The sequence below is a fragment of the Anser brachyrhynchus genome (genome assembly GCF_964034855.1).
Source record: "Anser brachyrhynchus genome assembly, chromosome: 9".
Classification (NCBI taxonomy): domain Eukaryota; kingdom Metazoa; phylum Chordata; class Aves; order Anseriformes; family Anatidae; genus Anser; species Anser brachyrhynchus.
In genome coordinates, this window is record NC_137703.1 from 9,550,075 (window position 1) to 9,567,811 (window position 17,737).

Genomic DNA, 17,737 nt, shown 5'->3' on the forward strand with positions numbered 1-17,737 from the left:
TCCCGGTTGCCGCGGGGCAGTGCCAGGAGCTGACGAGCCAGGAGGGGACTCCGTGCGCGGGGCAGCAATGAGCGGGGCGTCCATTTTATCCCCTCCCTGCCACAAACTGCGTCCGGCAATGACCCCTTCCAGCCTGGCAAAGCCCAGCGCCCGCCCTGGCCATCATCACCCAGCGCTCAGGGTGCCAGCGTTAGAGCAGAAGGTGGCAGCGGTGGCAGCGAGGACCAGCCCGGTCCTGGTCCCGCACCGCCAGCCCCGCGGTGCCACGGCTCCGTCCCTGCCGAGCGTGCCATGCGGTGCCAGGGGGACCAGGGAGAGCTCGGCCCTGCCGCCTGTCCCGGCTGCCCCTGAGCCCATCACGGCGGGGGAGACGGAGGTGTTGGTGGCCCCCGGGGGGACAGCAGCCGGCGTGCCATGCCCGAGCGCCTCGCCCAAGGAGCGCCGGTGCCAAGCTGTGCCCGCGCGCCCCTCCGGAGAGGGCTGAGCTGCTGCTGCCCAGCGGGTCCGGCAGCGAAGAGAGGAGTCCAGGATCCCCTCCCCGGGCTGGCATCGCCGGGGCGCTGAGCGGTGCCGCGGTAAGGACGTGCTCCCTGCACCCTTGGGTGCCTCCGACGGGTCCTCGAGGTGCCTGCAGCCTGCGGGCATCCCCGGTCCCCCTGCTTCGTCCCCGGCGATGCCAAGGCATGGGGGCACTCTGCTCCCCAGCCCCGACCCCCCATGGGGCTGGGGGCTGGACCCCAGCTCGGTGCCCCCCAGTTCTGTCCCCTCTGCTCCCAACCAGCCGCCCCCACCCCACAACGGGGCTGGGGGGAGCAGCACCACCCCCCTGCGGGTCCCTGTGCCCGCGGAAAGGAGCGCATGGCCCGCGGCGGGGGTCTCCAGGGTCACCCCAGCCCGGGGGGCGCCGAGTGCCCCCCGGCAGCCCCCGAGCAGGGCAGAGCCCCCCCGCCCCGCGCACCCCCCGTTCCCCGGTGCCGGTGCCGGGTGCTGGCGGCGGAGGCGGAGCGCGGCCGGTCCCACCCCCGGGCAGTGCCCCGGGGCCCGCCCCGCACGGCCCGGGAGGAGCCGCTGCCGCCGCGGGCACCGGCACCGGCACCGGCACGGCCAGGAGCACCGGCAGCACCGGCACCATGGCCTCCGAGAGCGCGGAGCAGCGGGCGCTGCAGTACGAGCAGACCCTGGTGAGCGCAGCCCGCACCGGGCACCGGGCGCACCGCGGGGGGCACCGGGCGCGGCGGGGGCACCGGGGGCAGCAGCACGGCTCGGGGAGGGGGTGACGGGGCTGGGGGGGCTGTGTCCGTTCCCCCCCCCCCACCCCGGGGTGCTCTGCTCGGGGCGGCAGGGCCAATGACACCTGTCCCGCCCCCCCCCCTCCATGGCCCCGCTGTGCCCCCTGCCCCCCCCGGAGCTCTGGGGACCACCTGTGGCTGGGCAGGGCGCTGGGGCGGGGGGGGGGGGGGGATTCTTGGTGCCATCCCACAGCCCCCCGGTGCTCCGGGAGCCCACTGGAGGCCCCAGCCTCACAGCAGGACCCTTGCTCATGCTTCCACCATCACCCCCCCCCTCCCCAGCAAGCCCTTATCGTGGGGGGGGGGGGGGGTGACGCCCACCCCCAGGGCCCCTCCAGGGGTGCCTCCGCGCCACCCGGCACCCTTTACCCCCCCACGCTCCACCCGGCCCCAGCCCTCTGCCCCGCAGATAGCGTATCTCCCCCGCCTGCAACCTTAGCCCTGTGTTTACGACTCCGTCCCCTCCCCGCTGCCCCCCCCCCGGTGCCCAGCTGCCCCGCGGTGATCTCCCTCCCCGCCGTGCCCGCAGCCCCCTCCGCTGCCCGCAGCCCTCTGACATCCCGGCCAAAGGTGCTTCTCCCCGGCCCCTGCTTGGGCCAGCGCCCGGCGTGGCTCGGCAAACGGGTACTTTGCCCTGGCAAAGGCCTGCGGGCGGGCAGGGCAGGGGAGGCGGGCAGGGAAGGGGCAGAGCCACTGCCGGGCACCCGTGCCCGCAGCTCCCCGGGTTTGCGGGGAGCCTGAGCCGGCTGCGTGCAGCAGGGCTGGCGCGTGGCGCGGTGCTCCCGCTGCGCCGGGCACGCGTCATCCTCCCAGGCACCTTTATCTGGGATCCCCGTGGTGCCCACCCCCAGCTGCCCCATCCCCTGCGGGGTCTGGCTGCCTGGCATCTCCCTGATCCGTGCTCTGGCTCTGCTCCATCCAACGGGAGCCACGGGGCTGCCCCTTTCTCCCCCCCAGCACCAGACTGACCCCCCCACGCCGTGTCCACAGCGCGTATGCAGAGGCACCGCGGTGCCGGGGAGCCCGTGGGCAGCGCAGGAGGGGAGAGGCACGCTGGCACAGGGCTGGCATCAGGGCAGCCTCACATGGTGCCGGCAGACTTTGCCCTGCTCTCCTCAAGGCGGGGAGGCACCCACGCCCTGGGCACCTCGGGGTGCCCATCCCCATGGCCTCAGGGCTGTGGAAAGGCTCCCGAAGCCGCCCGAGGCTCGCCCACGCGGGCGAGGCTGGGGACGGGCGCCTGTCCCGTGGCCTCGTGCCTGGCTTTCGGAAGCCGCCCCCGTGCCAGGCAGGAGGGCGGGTGCCCAGCCCTCCCCAGCGCCTCCGGCTCCTGCCAGCACCTGCCCAGAGCCTTGGGCTCCGGCCGGAGCCTGCCAGCCCTGGGGACAGCCCCGCTGTCTGCCCCGTGCCCCCACATTGTGCCCGCCCTGGACACCCCACGCTGCGTGGGACGTGTGGGGTGGGTGCCTGTGGGAAAGCCCCCGGCAGGGGTAGGGGTGCCCAGGGTCCGTGCCAGCCCCGGTGCCCCCCGCATGCCAGGGAAGCAAAGGGCCTCTGGGGGGGAGGATTAAGCTCGACAAACTGCCCTTGTTCGCCGCGGAGCCACTCAGGGCGATTAGAGCCCGGCTAAGACAGGCAGCGTGACACGGATCCCCCCCCCCAGCCTCTCTGTCCCCCTGGCTGCCACCCCAGGGGACCCCCGCTCCCCCTTTAAATGCCCCCACCAGGGTCACATTCTGGGGGGGGAGGTCAGCTGGCCCTGTGTGCCCTCCCTGTGTGCCAGCAGCCCCGGCGCAGGACGGGGACCCCGCTCCTCCTGCCTGCTTGATCTGGGGGGAGTAGGGACGAAAGGGGAGGCTGTGGCTCCCACGGCCGTGGGCACCCCTTCCAGGAGGGCTCAGTGCCCCGGCTGCCATGGGACGGGGTGGCACGGGGACACAGCGGAGCCCTGTGCACTGCATCACCCGGGCGCAGCGGGCACCGCGGGCTGGCACGGCCCGAGGGGCTCGGCACGGCTCGTGCCTGCAGCGGGGGAGCCCGGTCCCAAAATACCGGCCTCGGCCCGCGCCCGTGTCCCCGTGTGCCCCCCGCCAGGCCCCCCCCCGTGCCCGCTCCCTGCCCGCCCGGCACTGTGATTGTTCAGCTGCTTCGCGGCGGAGGCCGGAGTCCCGGGGCTGTTTGTGTTTCAAAAGGCCTTTGTGGAAAAATAACCCGGGCGGGAGGAGGAGGAGGAGGAAGGCAGAACCCACCGCTGGCCCTCGCCAGCAGCCGGGGCTGCCCGGCCCTGCCACGGGGCACCCCAAGGGGCCCATGCCATGCCCGTGGGGCGGCGGCATGGCCCCTTGGCTCCCATCGCCCCGTTACAAGCGGGGTTGGCTGCAGATGGGGGTCAGAGGGGAGCAACCCCACTCCCAGCCAGGCTAACCCCCTTGCAGCTATAGGGGCATCCCGCCAGGGACCCCAATACGTGTGGGGCAGCGTTCCAGCTCCCGGCATGGGGCATGGAGCCGGCCTGGGGGTGCCCCGGTCCCAGCTTAGGGGGGCAGCGAGGTCAGGGGGAGGCGGGCGCTTGGCAAGCCGACAGCGCTCCTCGGGCGCGGGGCCGTTTGTTCTTCCAGAGGAAACAAGCCTGGCCCGAAGGGAGCCTTTGAACGCCGGGCCCCGTGCGGGGCCGGGGTCCTCCTCTGGCAGGCGATGCTGAATCCAGCCCCGAGGAGGCTGAGCTGGCGTCTCCGCCGCCTCCGCCCCGCTCGCGCCTGCCCCCGGCACATTCCCCTAGGGCCAAGGACCCGCCGAGCCCCGTGCGGAGCAGGAGTTCAGGGCACGATCCGTGCCAGGAGGGTTAGCGATGGACACGTGTCCCTTCCCTTTCTCCCCCCACCGCTGAGCTCAGCCCGGGTATCAGACAGCAGAGAATCCACCCGGCGCCACTCTGGCTGCTTTCTGCTCCGTGCCAGAGGGAGCTGGGCAGGAGGCGCAGTGGGGAGCAATGCCCCACGGGGAATGCACCTCCGCGCCGTCCCCACGGGAGCTGGCACGTGCCCTGGGGTGCGTGAGCGGGGTCGGGCATCGCCGGTGGCAGCCGGGGCCGTGCTGCCCACGTGCTGAGCGCGGTGCCCACCCGTGCCGGGGCCCCTCTGCTGGGCACGGTGCCGGGCCGGGGGCTGCGGGGCGGCCACGTGCGGCACGGCGGGTGGGCGCGCCATCGGCATGGGGCTCACGTCACCCCGACGTGGGAGCCTGGCAGGGGCCCCCGCGGCCCTGAAGCCTCCCTTTGTGCCGGGCCAAGCTCTGGCGCTTGGCATTCAGGTCGTGCCGGGGGGGGAGCGAGGCGGAAACCAAGCAACCGAGCCCTTGGCAGTGCCCGCTCGCGCGGGACAAGTGCCCCCAGCTCGGCGGGGAGGACGGGCACAAAGAGCTCCCGGCTGGCATGGGGGGCGCTGCCCGGGGCCAGGCCACGTGCCACGTGCCACCCGAGGAGGAGGGGGTGTCCACCATCTGGGCACCGTGCCCCTGTTTGCCTCGCACCCCCTTGCTCCCAAATTTCCCCCTTGCCTGTGGCCAATGCCCTGCCCCACGCTGCCCTCCTGCCCCCAGCCTGGGGCACGTGGCATGCCAAGGGCACCCCCCCCCGTGGGGGGCATCCCAACCGTATTTCTAATGGTGCCGAGGGGAGGCGCACAGCCAGTGCAAGCACAACCCCAATATCAGCCCTCAGAGAATCGCCCAGCCAGCCTGGCCGTGCTCCTGGCACCGGAGGCCCTTCTCCACCCACCACCAGCCCAGCCCGGTGTCCGCGGCACCTGGGCAGGGCCGGGGACTGGTACCAGCAGGGCCGGGTACCCGTGCTCAGCACGTGGTGGGCGAAACAATCGCGATCGATCCCCGCACGCCGTGATCTGCCCAGCCCCTTCCATGCCTCCCCCCCCCAAAAAAAAAAAACATTTGCCACCCCTTTCCCCACGGGGTGCTGTCACCTGTCCCCTCCCACAGTCCCCCACCAGTGCTCGCCGCTCCCCTGCCTCAGTTTCCCCACCTGGCCGCCCCCCAACGCCTGTCCCCGCTCCTTCCCCCCCAGATGTACGGGCGCTACACGCAGGACCTGGGCACCTTCGCCAAGGACGAGGCAGCCCGGCTGCGGCTGCAGCAGGAGCAGGGGGACGACGGCACCCCGCAGCCACGCCGCCCCTCCGAGCTGCTGGAGTACAGCCAGGGCCGCTGCGCCCCCCGCTGCGGTGAGGGGACACGGAGGGGGGGGCGGTGAGGGGACACGGAGGGGGGACGGGGACAAGGCGGCCGTGCAGCTTCACGCGGCTCTGGGCACCGCGGCTGCGGGTAGGGTTTCTCCTGCTGTCATGGGACACTGGCGCCGAGGACAATGCCACCTGCCTGCCGGGCAGCGGGGACACAATGGCCCAAAATAGCAGGGATGGGGGGGGGCCCCCACCGCTCCTCTTGGGGCCGTGCCGAGGGGGCAGCGCTTGTGCGAGCGGCGCGGGGCCAAGCTGTGTCCCTGCACGCGCGGCGTCCTCGCAGCTGGAGCACGTGGCGGTGCTGCCCCCCGTGTGCCCATCCCCGGGGCGCCCGGCCCTGAGCCTGCCCTGTGCCCGCAGGCTGCGCCGTGCGGTGCCAGCGGTTCTTCATCGCCAGGGTGGGCGAGGACTGGGTCTTCCTCATCCTCCTGGGGCTGGTCATGGCGCTGGTGAGCTGGGCCATGGACTTTGCCATCGCCACCTGCCTCCAAGGTGAGTGGGCACTGGTGGGTGGTGGGGTCCCCGGGGCCATGCAGGGGGACCCATGGGGTGGCCGTGCTGTGGGGCTGTGCCACGTCCCCTGCCACCCGCGACCCGTCTCGCCTGCTGCGCCCGTAGCCCAGAAGTGGATGTACGGGGGCCTGGACACCAACGTGCTGCTGCAGTACCTGGCCTGGGTCACCTACCCCACCGTGCTCATCACCTTCTCGGCTGGCTTCACCCAGATCCTCGCCCCGCAGGCTGTGGGTAAGGTGCTGGGGTCTCCCCTCCTGGGTGTCCTGGGTGTCCTGGGCTATAGGGTTGGGGGTCCTGAGGGTCTTCCAAGGCCCCCCTAGGGCCGTGGGTCAGGACTGTCCCTGTGGCACCAGGCTCGGGGATCCCCGAGATGAAGACCATCCTGCGGGGGGTCGTGCTGAAGGAGTACCTCACCCTCAAGACCTTCGTGGCCAAGGTGATCGGGCTGACGTGCGCCCTGGGCAGCGGCATGCCCCTGGGCAAGGAGGTGAGGGCACTGCCTGGGGCCGGGGCGGGCGGTGGGCATGGTGGGGGCATGAAACTCAGCCCCCCCCTTGTTGTGTCCCTGCAGGGCCCCTTCGTCCACATCGCCAGCATGTGCGCAGCCCTGCTCAGCCGCTTCCTCTCCTTCTTCGGGGGCATCTATGAGGTGAGTGGGCAGACAGGCAGGGTTTGGGGGGATGAGGGGGGGCAGCACCCCCTGACCCAATTCCCACCCGCAGAACGAGGCGAGGAACACCGAAATGCTGGCAGCCGCCTGCGCCGTCGGTGTCGGCTGCTGCTTCGCCGCCCCCATCGGAGGTAGGGTCCCCCCCGCCCCCACGTCCTGCCCGGGCTCCTGGGTCCTCGCGGGGAGGCCAGCAGGACCCTGCCCCTCGCGCCCCTCGCTGCCAGGCGGGGGACAGGGACCTGCCCGCCCCGTGTCCCCCGGGGCCGGCTGGCATGGGAGAGGCAGTGCTGCTAGACAGGGTGCCCGCGGGGCGGAGGAGGAAGGGAGGAGCGGGCGCCGTCCTCCCGGAGGTGTAACGTCTCGTCTCGTCCTCTCCCCCGCCACGCTACGCTCCAGGGAGCTCCCCGCTCCGGCCCCGCTGAGCCCTGCCCGTAGGTTGGTGCCGTGTCTAACTCTTGCCTTGCCCCGTGCGTGCTGAGCCGCCCGGTCCACCCACCTGTCTGTCCGTCCGTCTGCGTGCGCCCCCAGCCCCAGAGCCGGCTGCCGCCCACCCCACCCCGTGCCTGCTCACGTCCCCGCACTGCCCTCTTGCTCGCACCCGGTGCAGACGGCCGGGGACCGGCCGCGCGCTTTGCCGAGGAAGCCCGTGACCCACAGCGTGGCCGTGGGGCTGGCCAGCCCCGCGGGGGCCCCGGGAGGGATGCGGGAAGCATGCCAGGAGCCTGGGCTCTGCCTGGCTTTCGCCTCCCTCTCCTCTCGTCCTTCCCCCCTCCCCGGTGCCAGGTGTCCTGTTCAGCATCGAGGTCACCTCCACCTTCTTCGCCGTCCGCAACTACTGGCGCGGCTTCTTCGCCGCCACCTTCAGTGCCTTCATCTTCCGTGTCCTGGCTGTCTGGATCAAGGACGAAGGTACCTCCTGTGGGGCGGGAGGCTGAGGGGCACTGGCGTCCCCCACCCGGCCCCGCTGACCCCCGCCATGCCCCCAGAGACCATCACAGCGCTCTTCAAAACCCGATTCCGCCTCGACTTCCCCTTCGACCTGCAGGAGCTGCCCGCCTTCGCTGTCATCGGGTGAGTGTGGCTGCCCCATCCCACGTCCCTGTCCCCACGTCCCCAGGGTGGCAGCGGGACGCGGGCGCTCACCCCCGGCTCACCCTCAGGATCGCCAGCGGCTTCGGGGGCGCGCTCTTCGTCTACCTCAACCGCAAGATCGTGCAGTTCATGCGCCGCCAGAAGACCATCAACCGCTTCCTGATGAAGAAGTAGGTGCCTTGTCGTCCCCACCGCCAGGACAGAGTGACCGTCCCCTCCGGGGTGGCAGGGCTGGGGCTGCACCGGTGTCACTTCCCCCCGTGCCACCCCGCCAGGCGCCTGCTGTTCCCTGCTCTGGTGACGCTGCTCATCTCCACGCTGACCTTCCCACCCGGCTTCGGACAGTTCATGGCCGGACAGGTAGCCACAGTGGGGCCAGGGGGCAAAGTGCTGGCCCCGTGGGTCACCAGCAGCACCCCTGGCTCACCCCTGCGCCTCCCCAGCTCACCCAGAAGGACACGCTGGTGACGCTGTTTGACAACCAGACGTGGTCCAAGCGGGAGCCCAGCGATGAGTTCGAGTACATTGGCATCTTGGAGGCCTGGCGCAATCCCCGCTCCAACGTCTTTGTCACCCTCGTCGTCTTCATCCTCATGAAGGTAGGTGCGTCATGCCCCGGCTGGCCCCAGCCAGCCCCTGGCTGCCACCAGCTGGCACTGGTGAGGGTGGGGGTGACTCCTGGATGCCACCAAGGAGGTGCTGGATGCTTGCCACCGAGGTGCTACCAGGAGGCACGGAGCGGCCACCAAGGTGGTGGCATGGTGCCACCAACATGCTGCCAAAGAGATCTTGGCCGGGAGCCACCGAGGTGCCACCGGGGAGGTGCTGGCGGGATGCCACCAGGTGCCCCCGGGAGGTGCTGGCTGGGTGCCCCCTGGGAGGAGGCGGCTGCCCCATGGCACGGGGCTGTGCCCGCATCCTGCTCCACGGCTGTGGGGCACGGCTGGGGCTGGAGGAGAGCCAGGCCGGGGGGGGGGCAACTGACGTGAGCCCATGTCCCCTGCGCAGTTCTGGATGTCAGCCCTGGCCACCACCATCCCGGTGCCCTGCGGAGCCTTCATGCCCGTCTTCGTCATCGGTGAGAGCCGGCCCGGCCCTGGGGCTCCCTCCTCCGTGGGTGTCCCACGGCACGGCCTGGGGGCAGGAGAGGGGTCGGGTCCCCACGGCCCCCGCCAACCCCTCTCTGTGGGCAGGGGCAGCCTTCGGGCGGCTGGTGGGGGAGAGCATGGCAGCCTGGTTCCCCGACGGCATCCACACCGACAGCAACACCTACCGCATCGTGCCGGGGGGCTACGCCGTGGTGGGTAAGCACCGCGCTGGGGACGCCGCGTGCCACCGCTCGGGGGTGCTCCAAGGGAGCTGCTGGGGTTCTGGGTGACCCCTGCCAATGGGGATGTCCCAAGGGTGTCCCAGGGGTGCGGGACATGGCCCCGCGGGCAGGCAGACGGGCACCTGATGGCTGCCCCTGTGTCTCCCGGGGACGCGCGCGGGCACAGGGGCGGCCGCGCTGTCGGGCGCCGTCACCCACACGGTGTCCACGGCCGTCATCGTCTTCGAGCTGACGGGACAGATCTCGCACATCCTGCCCGTCATGATCGCCGTCATCCTGGCCAACGCCGTGGCCCAGAGCCTCCAGCCCTCGCTCTACGACAGCATCATCCGCATCAAGAAGCTGCCCTACCTCCCCGAGCTGGGCTGGGGGCACCACGAGTGAGTGCCACCCTGCTGTGTCCCCACGTCCCCAGCCAGCCCTGCCACGGGGCACGGGGATGGGGCCAGTGGCATGATGTGGCCACCACGCTGAGGTCACCGTGCCTGCCCCGGGCAGGAAATACAACGTGCGGGTGGAGGACATCATGGTGCGGGACATCCCCTACGTCTCCCTCAACTGCAAGTACCGGGACCTGCAGCACGTCCTGCACAGCACCAAGATGAAGAGCCTGGCGCTGGTGGATTCAGCTGGTGAGAGGCGGGCAGGGGCAGCTCTGGTACATCTCCAGGGTCTCCACGGCACCATCCCCTCCAACATTTGTTCCCTCTCCACCATCAGAGTCCATGATCCTGCTGGGCTCCATCGAGCGGGAGCAGGTGGGGGCCCTGCTCAGCCAGCAGCTCCATCCCCAGCGCCGGCTCCAGGCCCTGCGGCAGAGGGCACGGGCAAGCTTCGAGGATGGGCACCGGCTCTCTGAAGCCAGCGTCTGCTTCCAGGTGAGGGGGCTGCAGGGGCAGCCACCCTGGGGTGCCCCCACCAGGGTGCCCGCGTCCCCCAACCCTGTCCCTTCCTTCTCGCAGATCAACACGGAAGCCTCTTCCTTCGCCCCCACGCGCGGCAGCTCCCGCAAGCCCCTGAAGCCAGCGCTGAAGCGGGTGCCCAGCGTCCCCACCAACAGCCCCCCTGGTGAGTCTGTGCCCTGTGCCCCCCATGGAACCCCCCCCCCGCCATGTCCCTGCGCTGACCCCTCTGCCCACCTGCAGCCGGCACTGCCGACACCTCCGGCATCGCCCTCAAGAGCCTCTTCTGTGCCAACACTGCTGCAGAGCCCGCCGAGGTGAGCGCTTGTTCCTGCCCATCCCATCCCTCTGCATCCCCACTTGACCTTTCCCATCCCATTCTTTCCCATCCCTACTTGAACCTTCCCACCCTGCCTATCCCTTCCTGTTCCTGCCCTTCCCACCCCATCCATCCCAACCCATCCCATCTCATCCCAACACATCTATCCCATCCCATTCCAACCCAATCATCCCATCCCATCCCATCCCATCTCATCTCATCCCAACACATCTATCCCATCCCATTCCAACCCAATCATCCCATCCCATCCCATCCCATCCCATCCCATCCCATCCCATCCCCTCCCAACACATCTCTCCCATCCCATTTCAACCCATCCATCCATCCCATCCCAACCCAACCCAACCCATTCATCCCAACCCGACGCGACCCAATCCCATCCCATCCCATCCCATCCCATCCCATCCCATCCCATCCCATCCCATCCCATCCCATCCCATCCCATCCCATCCCATCCCTCACCCACCTTTCCCATCCCATCCCGACCGGCCCCTCCCCACGGTGCCGCCCCTAACGCCGCCGTCTCTCCCGCGTGGTGCCAGGCGCAGGGCACGGCCCCTCGCAAGGCCAAGCACGTCCGCATTTCCATCACGGTAAGCTGCAGGCAGGGTATGGCTCCTCTCAGCCAATCAGAGGCCAGCCTGGATCCTCTTAACCAATCAGGAGCCCGGCACGATTCTGCTTGGCCAATCCCATTTGGCCCACATCTGCGCAGCCAATCTCAGCCTGTCCCGATTTCCGCTCGGCCAATCAGGGCGTGTGAACTCTCGATCCCAAATCCGCTTGGCGAATCGTAGCGCGACCGGGATCCCCCCGGCTGATCCCAGCCGCTTTCCTCAGCCAATCATGCACCAGCCCGTGTTCTCTCCACCAATCACAAGCCGGGCTTGGCTGATCTCAGTGCCCCCAGCTGGCCCCGCTCACCCCTACCTCTCCCGCAGGAGGACGTGGATGCGGGGGACCGGATGACGCCGGCAGAGGTGAGACCCCCCCCCCCCCATGCCCACCATGGGGAGGGTGAGGGGCGCCCCTACAGCCCTACGGCCCCGTGATGGGGAGGTACGGAGGTTTTGGGGGGGCCGTGCCCCACGGCCTGGTCCCCCCGCCCCAGATCCTGGCATGGGAGGAGCAGCAGCTGGAGCAGCCCGTGGACTTTGGCAGTGCCCAGATCGACCCCGCGCCCTTCCAGCTGGTGGAGTGCACCTCGCTGCACAAGGTATGCCCGTGTCCCCCCCCCCAGTTTGTGCCCATTGCGCCCCCCTCCAGTCTGCCCCCCCAAATTCTGAGCCCCCTGTCTCCCCGCAGACCCACACCATCTTCTCACTGCTGGGCCTCGACCACGCGTACGTCACCAGTATTGGGCGCCTGGTGGGCATGGTGTCCCTCAAGGAGGTGAGGAGCCGCAGGGGGGGCTCTGGCGGTGGGGTTGGGAGCTCCACACCTGCCCGCTGACGACATTGGGGTTCCCGCAGCTCCGCAAGGCCATCGAGGGCTCGCTGACGGCCAAGGGGGTGAAGGTGCTGCCACCGCTCGCCAGCTTCCGCCGCAGCAGCACCAGCGCGCCCGAGCCCGACACCACCGACCTGCGCCAGCTCTGGGACCGCCACCAGCACCACCCCATGCCCCGCGAGGCCGGCCCCGATGACGGCGACACCGACAAGTGACGGCGACGCCAGACACCCCACCACCACCCCCCACGTCCCCCACCCATGCGCCAGGGGCGGGCACTGCAGGGTCCCCCCCTATCCCCCGCGGGTACCGGGGGATGCCCGCACCGGGTCCCGGCGTAGGGTGGGTGTCCTCGACCCGGCAACAGGGGTGGCCAGGTGCCCCCCAGCCTGCCCACACCCCCCCACCTTCCCTGCCAGCTCCTGGGGCTCCCCACATCACTACCTCCACCCCCCCCCCCCCCCCTCAGCCCCCAGCCCCAGTGCTCCCCCAGGCACGGCCACAGCCTCGCCGCATCACCCCCCCATGTAAATACAGAGATTTTTATATTAATTTAATAAAAGGACTTTATAAACAGAGCCACCATGCCGCAGCACGGAGGCACCGGCCGAGCCCCCACCCTGCATGGCCCGGGGTCGCCGTCACTGTCCCCGCACCGGCCCCGCTCCCAGCGTGGCCTCGCTGCGGTACAGCGGCTGCGGGGGTTCGCCGGGGCGGGTGCCGGCGCGGCGCCGGGCGGTGATGAGCAGCGTGCCAGCTTCGGTGAGGGCACAGCTCACCGACAGCGGGTCCGTGTCCTCAGGCAGCCGACACTGGTGGGTGAAGGTGTCACACACGGTGCCGTCCTCGGCCACCTGTGGGGAAGTGGTGCCGGCATGGTATGGCACAGCGCGGCACAGCATGGCATGGTACGGCACAGTGCGGCACAGCATGGCACAGTGCGGCACAGTGCGGCACAGTGCGGCACAGTGCGGCACAGTGCGGAACAGCGTGGCACAATGCGGCACAGCGTGGCACAGTGCGGCACAGCGCGGCACAGTGCGGCACAGCATGGCACAGTATGGCACAGCGTGGCACAGCGTGGCACAGTGCGGCACAGCGTGGCACAGCGTGGCACAGCGTGGCACAGTGCGGCACAGCGTGGCACAGTGCGGCACAGTGCGGCTCAGTGCGGCACAGCGTGGCACAGTGCGGCTCAGTGCGGCACAGTGTGGCACAGCGTGGCACAGTGCGGCACAGCGCGGCACAGTGCGGCACAGCATGGCACAGTACGGCACAGTGCGGCACAGTGCGGCACAGTATGGCACAGTGCAGCACAGCGTGGCACAGTGTGGCACAGCGTGGCATGGTACGGCACAGTGTGGCACAGTATGGCACAGCATGGCACAGTGTGGCACAGTGCGGCACAGTGCGGCACAGCATGGCACAGTGCGGCACAGCGGGGCACAGTGCGGCACAGTACGGCACAGCGTGGCATGGTATGGCACAGTGTGGCACAGCGGGGCACAGTGTGGCACAGCGTGGCACAGTGCGGCACAGTGTGGCACAGCGTGGCACAGTGCGGCACAGCGTGGCACAGTACGGCACAGTGCGGCACAGCGTGGCACAGTGCGGCACAGCGTGGCACAGCGTGGCACAGTGCGGCACAGCGTGGCACAGCGCGGCACAGTGCGGCACAGCGTGGCACAGTGTGGCACAGTGTGGCACAGCGTGGCACAGTGCGGCACAGTGCGGCACAGCGTGGCACAGTGCGGCACAGCGTGGCACAGCGTGGCACAGCGTGGCACAGTGCGGCACAGCGTGGCACAGTGCGGCACAGTGCGGCTCAGTGCGGCACAGCGTGGCACAGTGCGGCACAGTGTGGCACAGCGTGGCACAGTGCGGCACAGCGTGGCACAGTACGGCACAGTGCGGCACAGCGTGGCACAGTGCGGCACAGCGTGGCACAGCGTGGCACAGTGCGGCACAGCGTGGCACAGTGCGGCACAGTGCGGCACAGCGTGGCACAGTGTGGCACAGTGTGGCACAGCGTGGCACAGTGCGGCACAGTGCGGCACAGCGTGGCACAGTGCGGCACAGCGTGGCACAGCGTGGCACAGCGTGGCACAGTGCGGCACAGCGTGGCACAGTGCGGCACAGTGCGGCTCAGTGCGGCACAGCGTGGCACAGTGCGGCACAGTGCAGCACAGTGCGGCTCAGTGCGGCACAGCGTGGCACAGTGTGGCACAGCGTGGCACAGTGTGGCACAGCGTGGCACAGTGCGGCACAGCGCGGCACAGTGCGGCACAGCATGGCACAGTGCGGCACAGTGCGGCACAGTGCGGCACAGTGTGGCACAGCGTGGCACAGCATGGCACAGTGTGGCACAGCGTGGCACAGTGCGGCACAGTGCGGCACAGCATGGCACAGTGCGGCACAGCGGGGCACAGTGCGGCACAGCGTGGCACAGCGCGGCACAGTGCGGCACACTGCGGCACAGTGCGGCACAGTGTGGTACAGTGCGGCACAGCGTGGCACAGCGTGGCACAGTGCGGCACAGCATGGCACAGTGCGGCACAGTGCGGCACAGTGTGGCACAGTGCGGCACAGTGCAGCACAGCGTGGCACAGTGCGGCTCAGTGTGGCACAGCGCGGCACAGTGTGGCACAGTGCGGCACAGTGCGGCACAGCGTGGCACAGTGCGGCTCAGTGTGGCACAGTGCGGCACAGCGTGGCACAGTGCGGCACAGTATGGCACAGTGCGGCACAGCGTGGCACAGTGTGGCACAGCGTGGCATGGTACGGCACAGTGTGGCACAGTGTGGCACAGCGGGGCACAGTGTGGCACAGCGTGGCACAGTGCGGCACAGCGTGGCACAGCGTGGCACAGTACGGCACAGCGTGGCACAGTGCGGCACAGTGCAGCACAGCGTGGCACAGTGCGGCTCAGTGTGGCACAGTGCGGCACAGCGTGGCACAGTGCGGCACAGCGTGGCATGGTACAGCTCAGTGCGGCACAGCATGGCACAGTGCGGCACAGCGTGGCACAGTGCGGCACAGCGTGGCATGGTACGGCTCAGTGCGGCACAGCATGGCACAGTGCGGCACAGTGCGGCACAGTGCGGCACAGCGTGGCACAGTGCGGCACAGCGCGGCACAGTGCGGCACAGCGCGGCACAGTGCGGCACAGTATGGCACAGCACGGCACGGCACGGCACCACACGACAGCTATGCACAGTGGGCACTTCCCAGTTACCCCAGTGCAAGTGTGGGGGATTCCCAGCCACCCCAGCAGGGAGAAGCTCCCAGTTGCCCCAGTCTTACAGAGGGGTTGTTTCCAGTCCCCCCATTACCCCAGTGACCATTCCCAGTTTCCCCACTCTCAGCGAGGACAGTTCACAGTTCCCCCAGTGGCTGCTCCCAGTTACCCCCATGGAAGATGATGGGTGCCACGGGGCAGAGCTGGGGCTTGTCCCCCACCCCAGGCAGCAGGGGCCCGTGTTTGGGGTACGGGGGCTGCCCCCACCCCCACCCCCCACCCCCCCGGCTCCTCACCTTCTCGGCCCGGATGGCGACGTGGCCATTGGAGGTGGTCACCACGATGTCGGGGGGCTCAAACTGGCTGACGTCGGCCACCACCTGGTAGGTGTCCCCCTGGGCCCGCACCCAGGTGCCCAGGCTGCAGGGGTACATGGCCCCCGGGGACCCTGCGGGGACCGGTCATGGGGGTCAGCAAGGGGGGGGGGGGGGGGGGGGGGGGCACAGCATTCAGGGGTGTCAAGGGAATTGGGGGGTGCAGGAGAGGCTAGGGATGCTGTTTTGGGGGGGGCTGGGGGGTGGCAGGTGGCACTGGTGGTTGGGGACATTGGGAAGGCTGCATGGGGAGCTGGGCACCCCAGGTGTACTGGGCCGGGGGGTACAGGGTGGGCTGGGGGTGCCCAAAGGCTGTAGGAGGGTCTGGGGGGGAGCATGGGTGGCCTGGGAACAGGTGGGGACACAGGGGATGGCCAGGAAAATTTGGGGGGAGAAGACTGGGGGGGGTGCTGGGGTTTCTGAGACATTGCAGGGAGGGAAGAACTGGGGACACAGCGCCTGGGGACCTTGGGGAGCACTGGGGTGGGGGGAGGGGGGCGTGAAGAGACTTGGCAGGGGGTGCAGGATGATCCAGAGAGCCATGGGGTGCTCAGGGGACAGGGACAGGGCTCAGGACAGGAGGGTACAGCTCAGGGTCCCCCCCACCCCATACCTGGGTACCCGAAGGCGTCGTAGCGGTACCGCTCCCCCTCGAAGCGGGGCTCTGGGTGCCCCGGCCCCTGGCTGTAGGTGCTGATGCACTCGGTGCGGTACGTGGCGGCCGAGCTGAGCGAGGCCATGTCACCGTGCTGGTGCCACCGAGCCCCTGTCCCCAGCGCCCAGGTCCCCAGGGGAGGGGGCCGGCCGTGCGCCCGCCACCGCATGCCCATAATTAGCCCGGTGAGGCACGGCCACCCCGGCCAGGAATGCGAGATAACGGCCGGGGCCTCTCCGTCACCCTTCGGCGGGGGGGACACGCAGGGGACGTGCCGTTGTCACCGCCATCCCGCCACCCCCAGCGGGCCCCCCCCCCCTTGGGGACCAGGTGCCCCCCACGCGCAAGGAGAGGCAGCCGGTGCAGCGCTCACACCACTGACTTTATTGGAGGCCTGGCGGGACGGAGGCAGGGGTGCTGGGGGGGGGCGGACACCCATGGGTGCCATGGCACGGGGCTGGGGGCAGCTCCCAGGGCCCCTGGCACCCCGTGGGTACCTACCGGTGTGCACACACGTGCTACCCGCACGTTTGCACACATGCAGGCGTGCACATACATGCACACGCCCCGTGCACACACGTGTTCATGCACGCACGCCCATGTGCTCATGCACACGCGCACCCGTTGCCTCTGCGAGCACTGCTCCGCGCACGTCTGTGGAGCTGCGCACACCGAGCAAAGCCCCCACACCCCTTTTCCCCCATCCCAGGGTGGGTTTGGGGCCACGACTCCAGGCTCGTCCTGCCCGGTGTCCGCTGTCCCCAAACAGCACGGGGACATGGTGCCATCGCTGGCCGGATGGCAGGGAGCCCCTCGGCATGGCGGCCAGCCCCTGCGCCCCCCCGGCAGGTTGGCCGTGCGGGGGTGGGGACCCCACGGCGGGGACAGGGTGGCATGGGGCAGCAGTGGGGGTGTTTGGTGGTGTGGGAGTGAGGGCGCGCGGAGGGTGAGGGGCTGGGGGTGCAGGGGGGGGACACCGTGGCCGGGCAAAGGGTGGCATGCAGTGGGCGAGCGGCCCCACGAGAACAAGTGCCATGCAGGAAGAAGGGGGGGGGCAAGCGTTGGCGAAAACTGGCATTCCTTCCCCAAACGGTGTGCCCGGACACCTGGGGGGGCCCCGTGCCAGAGGGGGGGGCCGGTTGCCCTTCATGTAGGCACTTGGTTCCCTGCTAGGGGTGAGTGACCTGGGGACGGGGATGTCAGTCCCGGGACCTGCTGCTCACCCCCCCACACACACCCCAGTTTGGCCCACGGCAGCCCTGGGGGGCTCTGGACACTGAGCCCCCCAGCATGTGCCCGCTTTGGGGCTGTCTGCGGGGTGCTGTCGCTGGTGGCCTCCCAGCACCCAGGCTGGGGGGGCCGTGCCCACCAGGCCCCCACCCGCAACCTCCCCGTGCGAGCCCCACACGCGTACAAAAGCCGAGAGAGCCCCAGCACTGCGGCGCATCCACGGCCCCCCCAGCCCCCCGCCCCGAGGCAGCAGTTCACAGTATAAAACTCGGTCCAATAAAAGCCAGTGGGGGGCGAGGACAAAAGCCCCCTGCTCCCCAAATTCCCCCCCCCCACAGTCCCAGTGCTGCCAGCCCAGGGTGCGGGCACAGGGCAGGGGCACCGGGGGCTGCCCAGAGA

At 70.1% G+C, this 17,737-nt stretch overlaps 2 protein-coding genes across 12 annotated transcripts; one reads left to right on the forward strand and one right to left on the reverse strand.

The window, feature by feature from the left end:
- Positions 1 to 1,030: 1,030 nt before the first annotated feature.
- Positions 1,031 to 12,697, forward strand: CLCN2 (chloride voltage-gated channel 2). Of its 11 annotated transcripts, XM_080603804.1 has the most exons (24): positions 1,036 to 1,181; positions 5,368 to 5,524; positions 5,903 to 6,034; positions 6,161 to 6,289; positions 6,412 to 6,545; positions 6,630 to 6,707; positions 6,781 to 6,859; positions 7,512 to 7,637; positions 7,715 to 7,799; positions 7,889 to 7,990; positions 8,096 to 8,180; positions 8,264 to 8,419; positions 8,829 to 8,898; positions 9,014 to 9,124; positions 9,317 to 9,530; positions 9,649 to 9,782; positions 9,871 to 10,028; positions 10,113 to 10,218; positions 10,296 to 10,369; positions 10,935 to 10,985; positions 11,334 to 11,372; positions 11,504 to 11,608; positions 11,698 to 11,784; positions 11,865 to 12,697. In XM_080603804.1, exons 1-24 carry the CDS (start codon positions 1,131 to 1,133, stop codon positions 12,054 to 12,056), a joined length of 2,655 nt encoding a protein of 884 aa, XP_080459930.1. In that variant the 5' UTR covers positions 1,036 to 1,130; the 3' UTR covers positions 12,057 to 12,697. The 11 variants fall into 11 exon arrangements, with proteins under 11 accessions (XP_080459920.1, XP_080459923.1, XP_080459924.1 ...); XM_080603802.1 differs by having other exon boundaries at positions 1,035 to 1,181; positions 9,871 to 10,218; XM_080603795.1 differs by lacking the exon at positions 10,935 to 10,985.
- Positions 12,382 to 17,706, reverse strand: LOC308199518 (heat shock protein beta-7-like). The gene is made up of 3 exons (XM_080603811.1): positions 16,067 to 17,706; positions 15,376 to 15,527; positions 12,382 to 12,695 (listed from the first exon to the last, which is right to left on the reverse strand). The coding sequence occupies exons 1-3, from the start codon at positions 16,281 to 16,283 to the stop codon at positions 12,483 to 12,485; spliced, it is 582 nt and encodes a 193-aa protein (XP_080459937.1). The 5' UTR covers positions 16,284 to 17,706; the 3' UTR covers positions 12,382 to 12,482.
- Between the last annotated feature and the right edge of the window lie 31 nt (positions 17,707 to 17,737).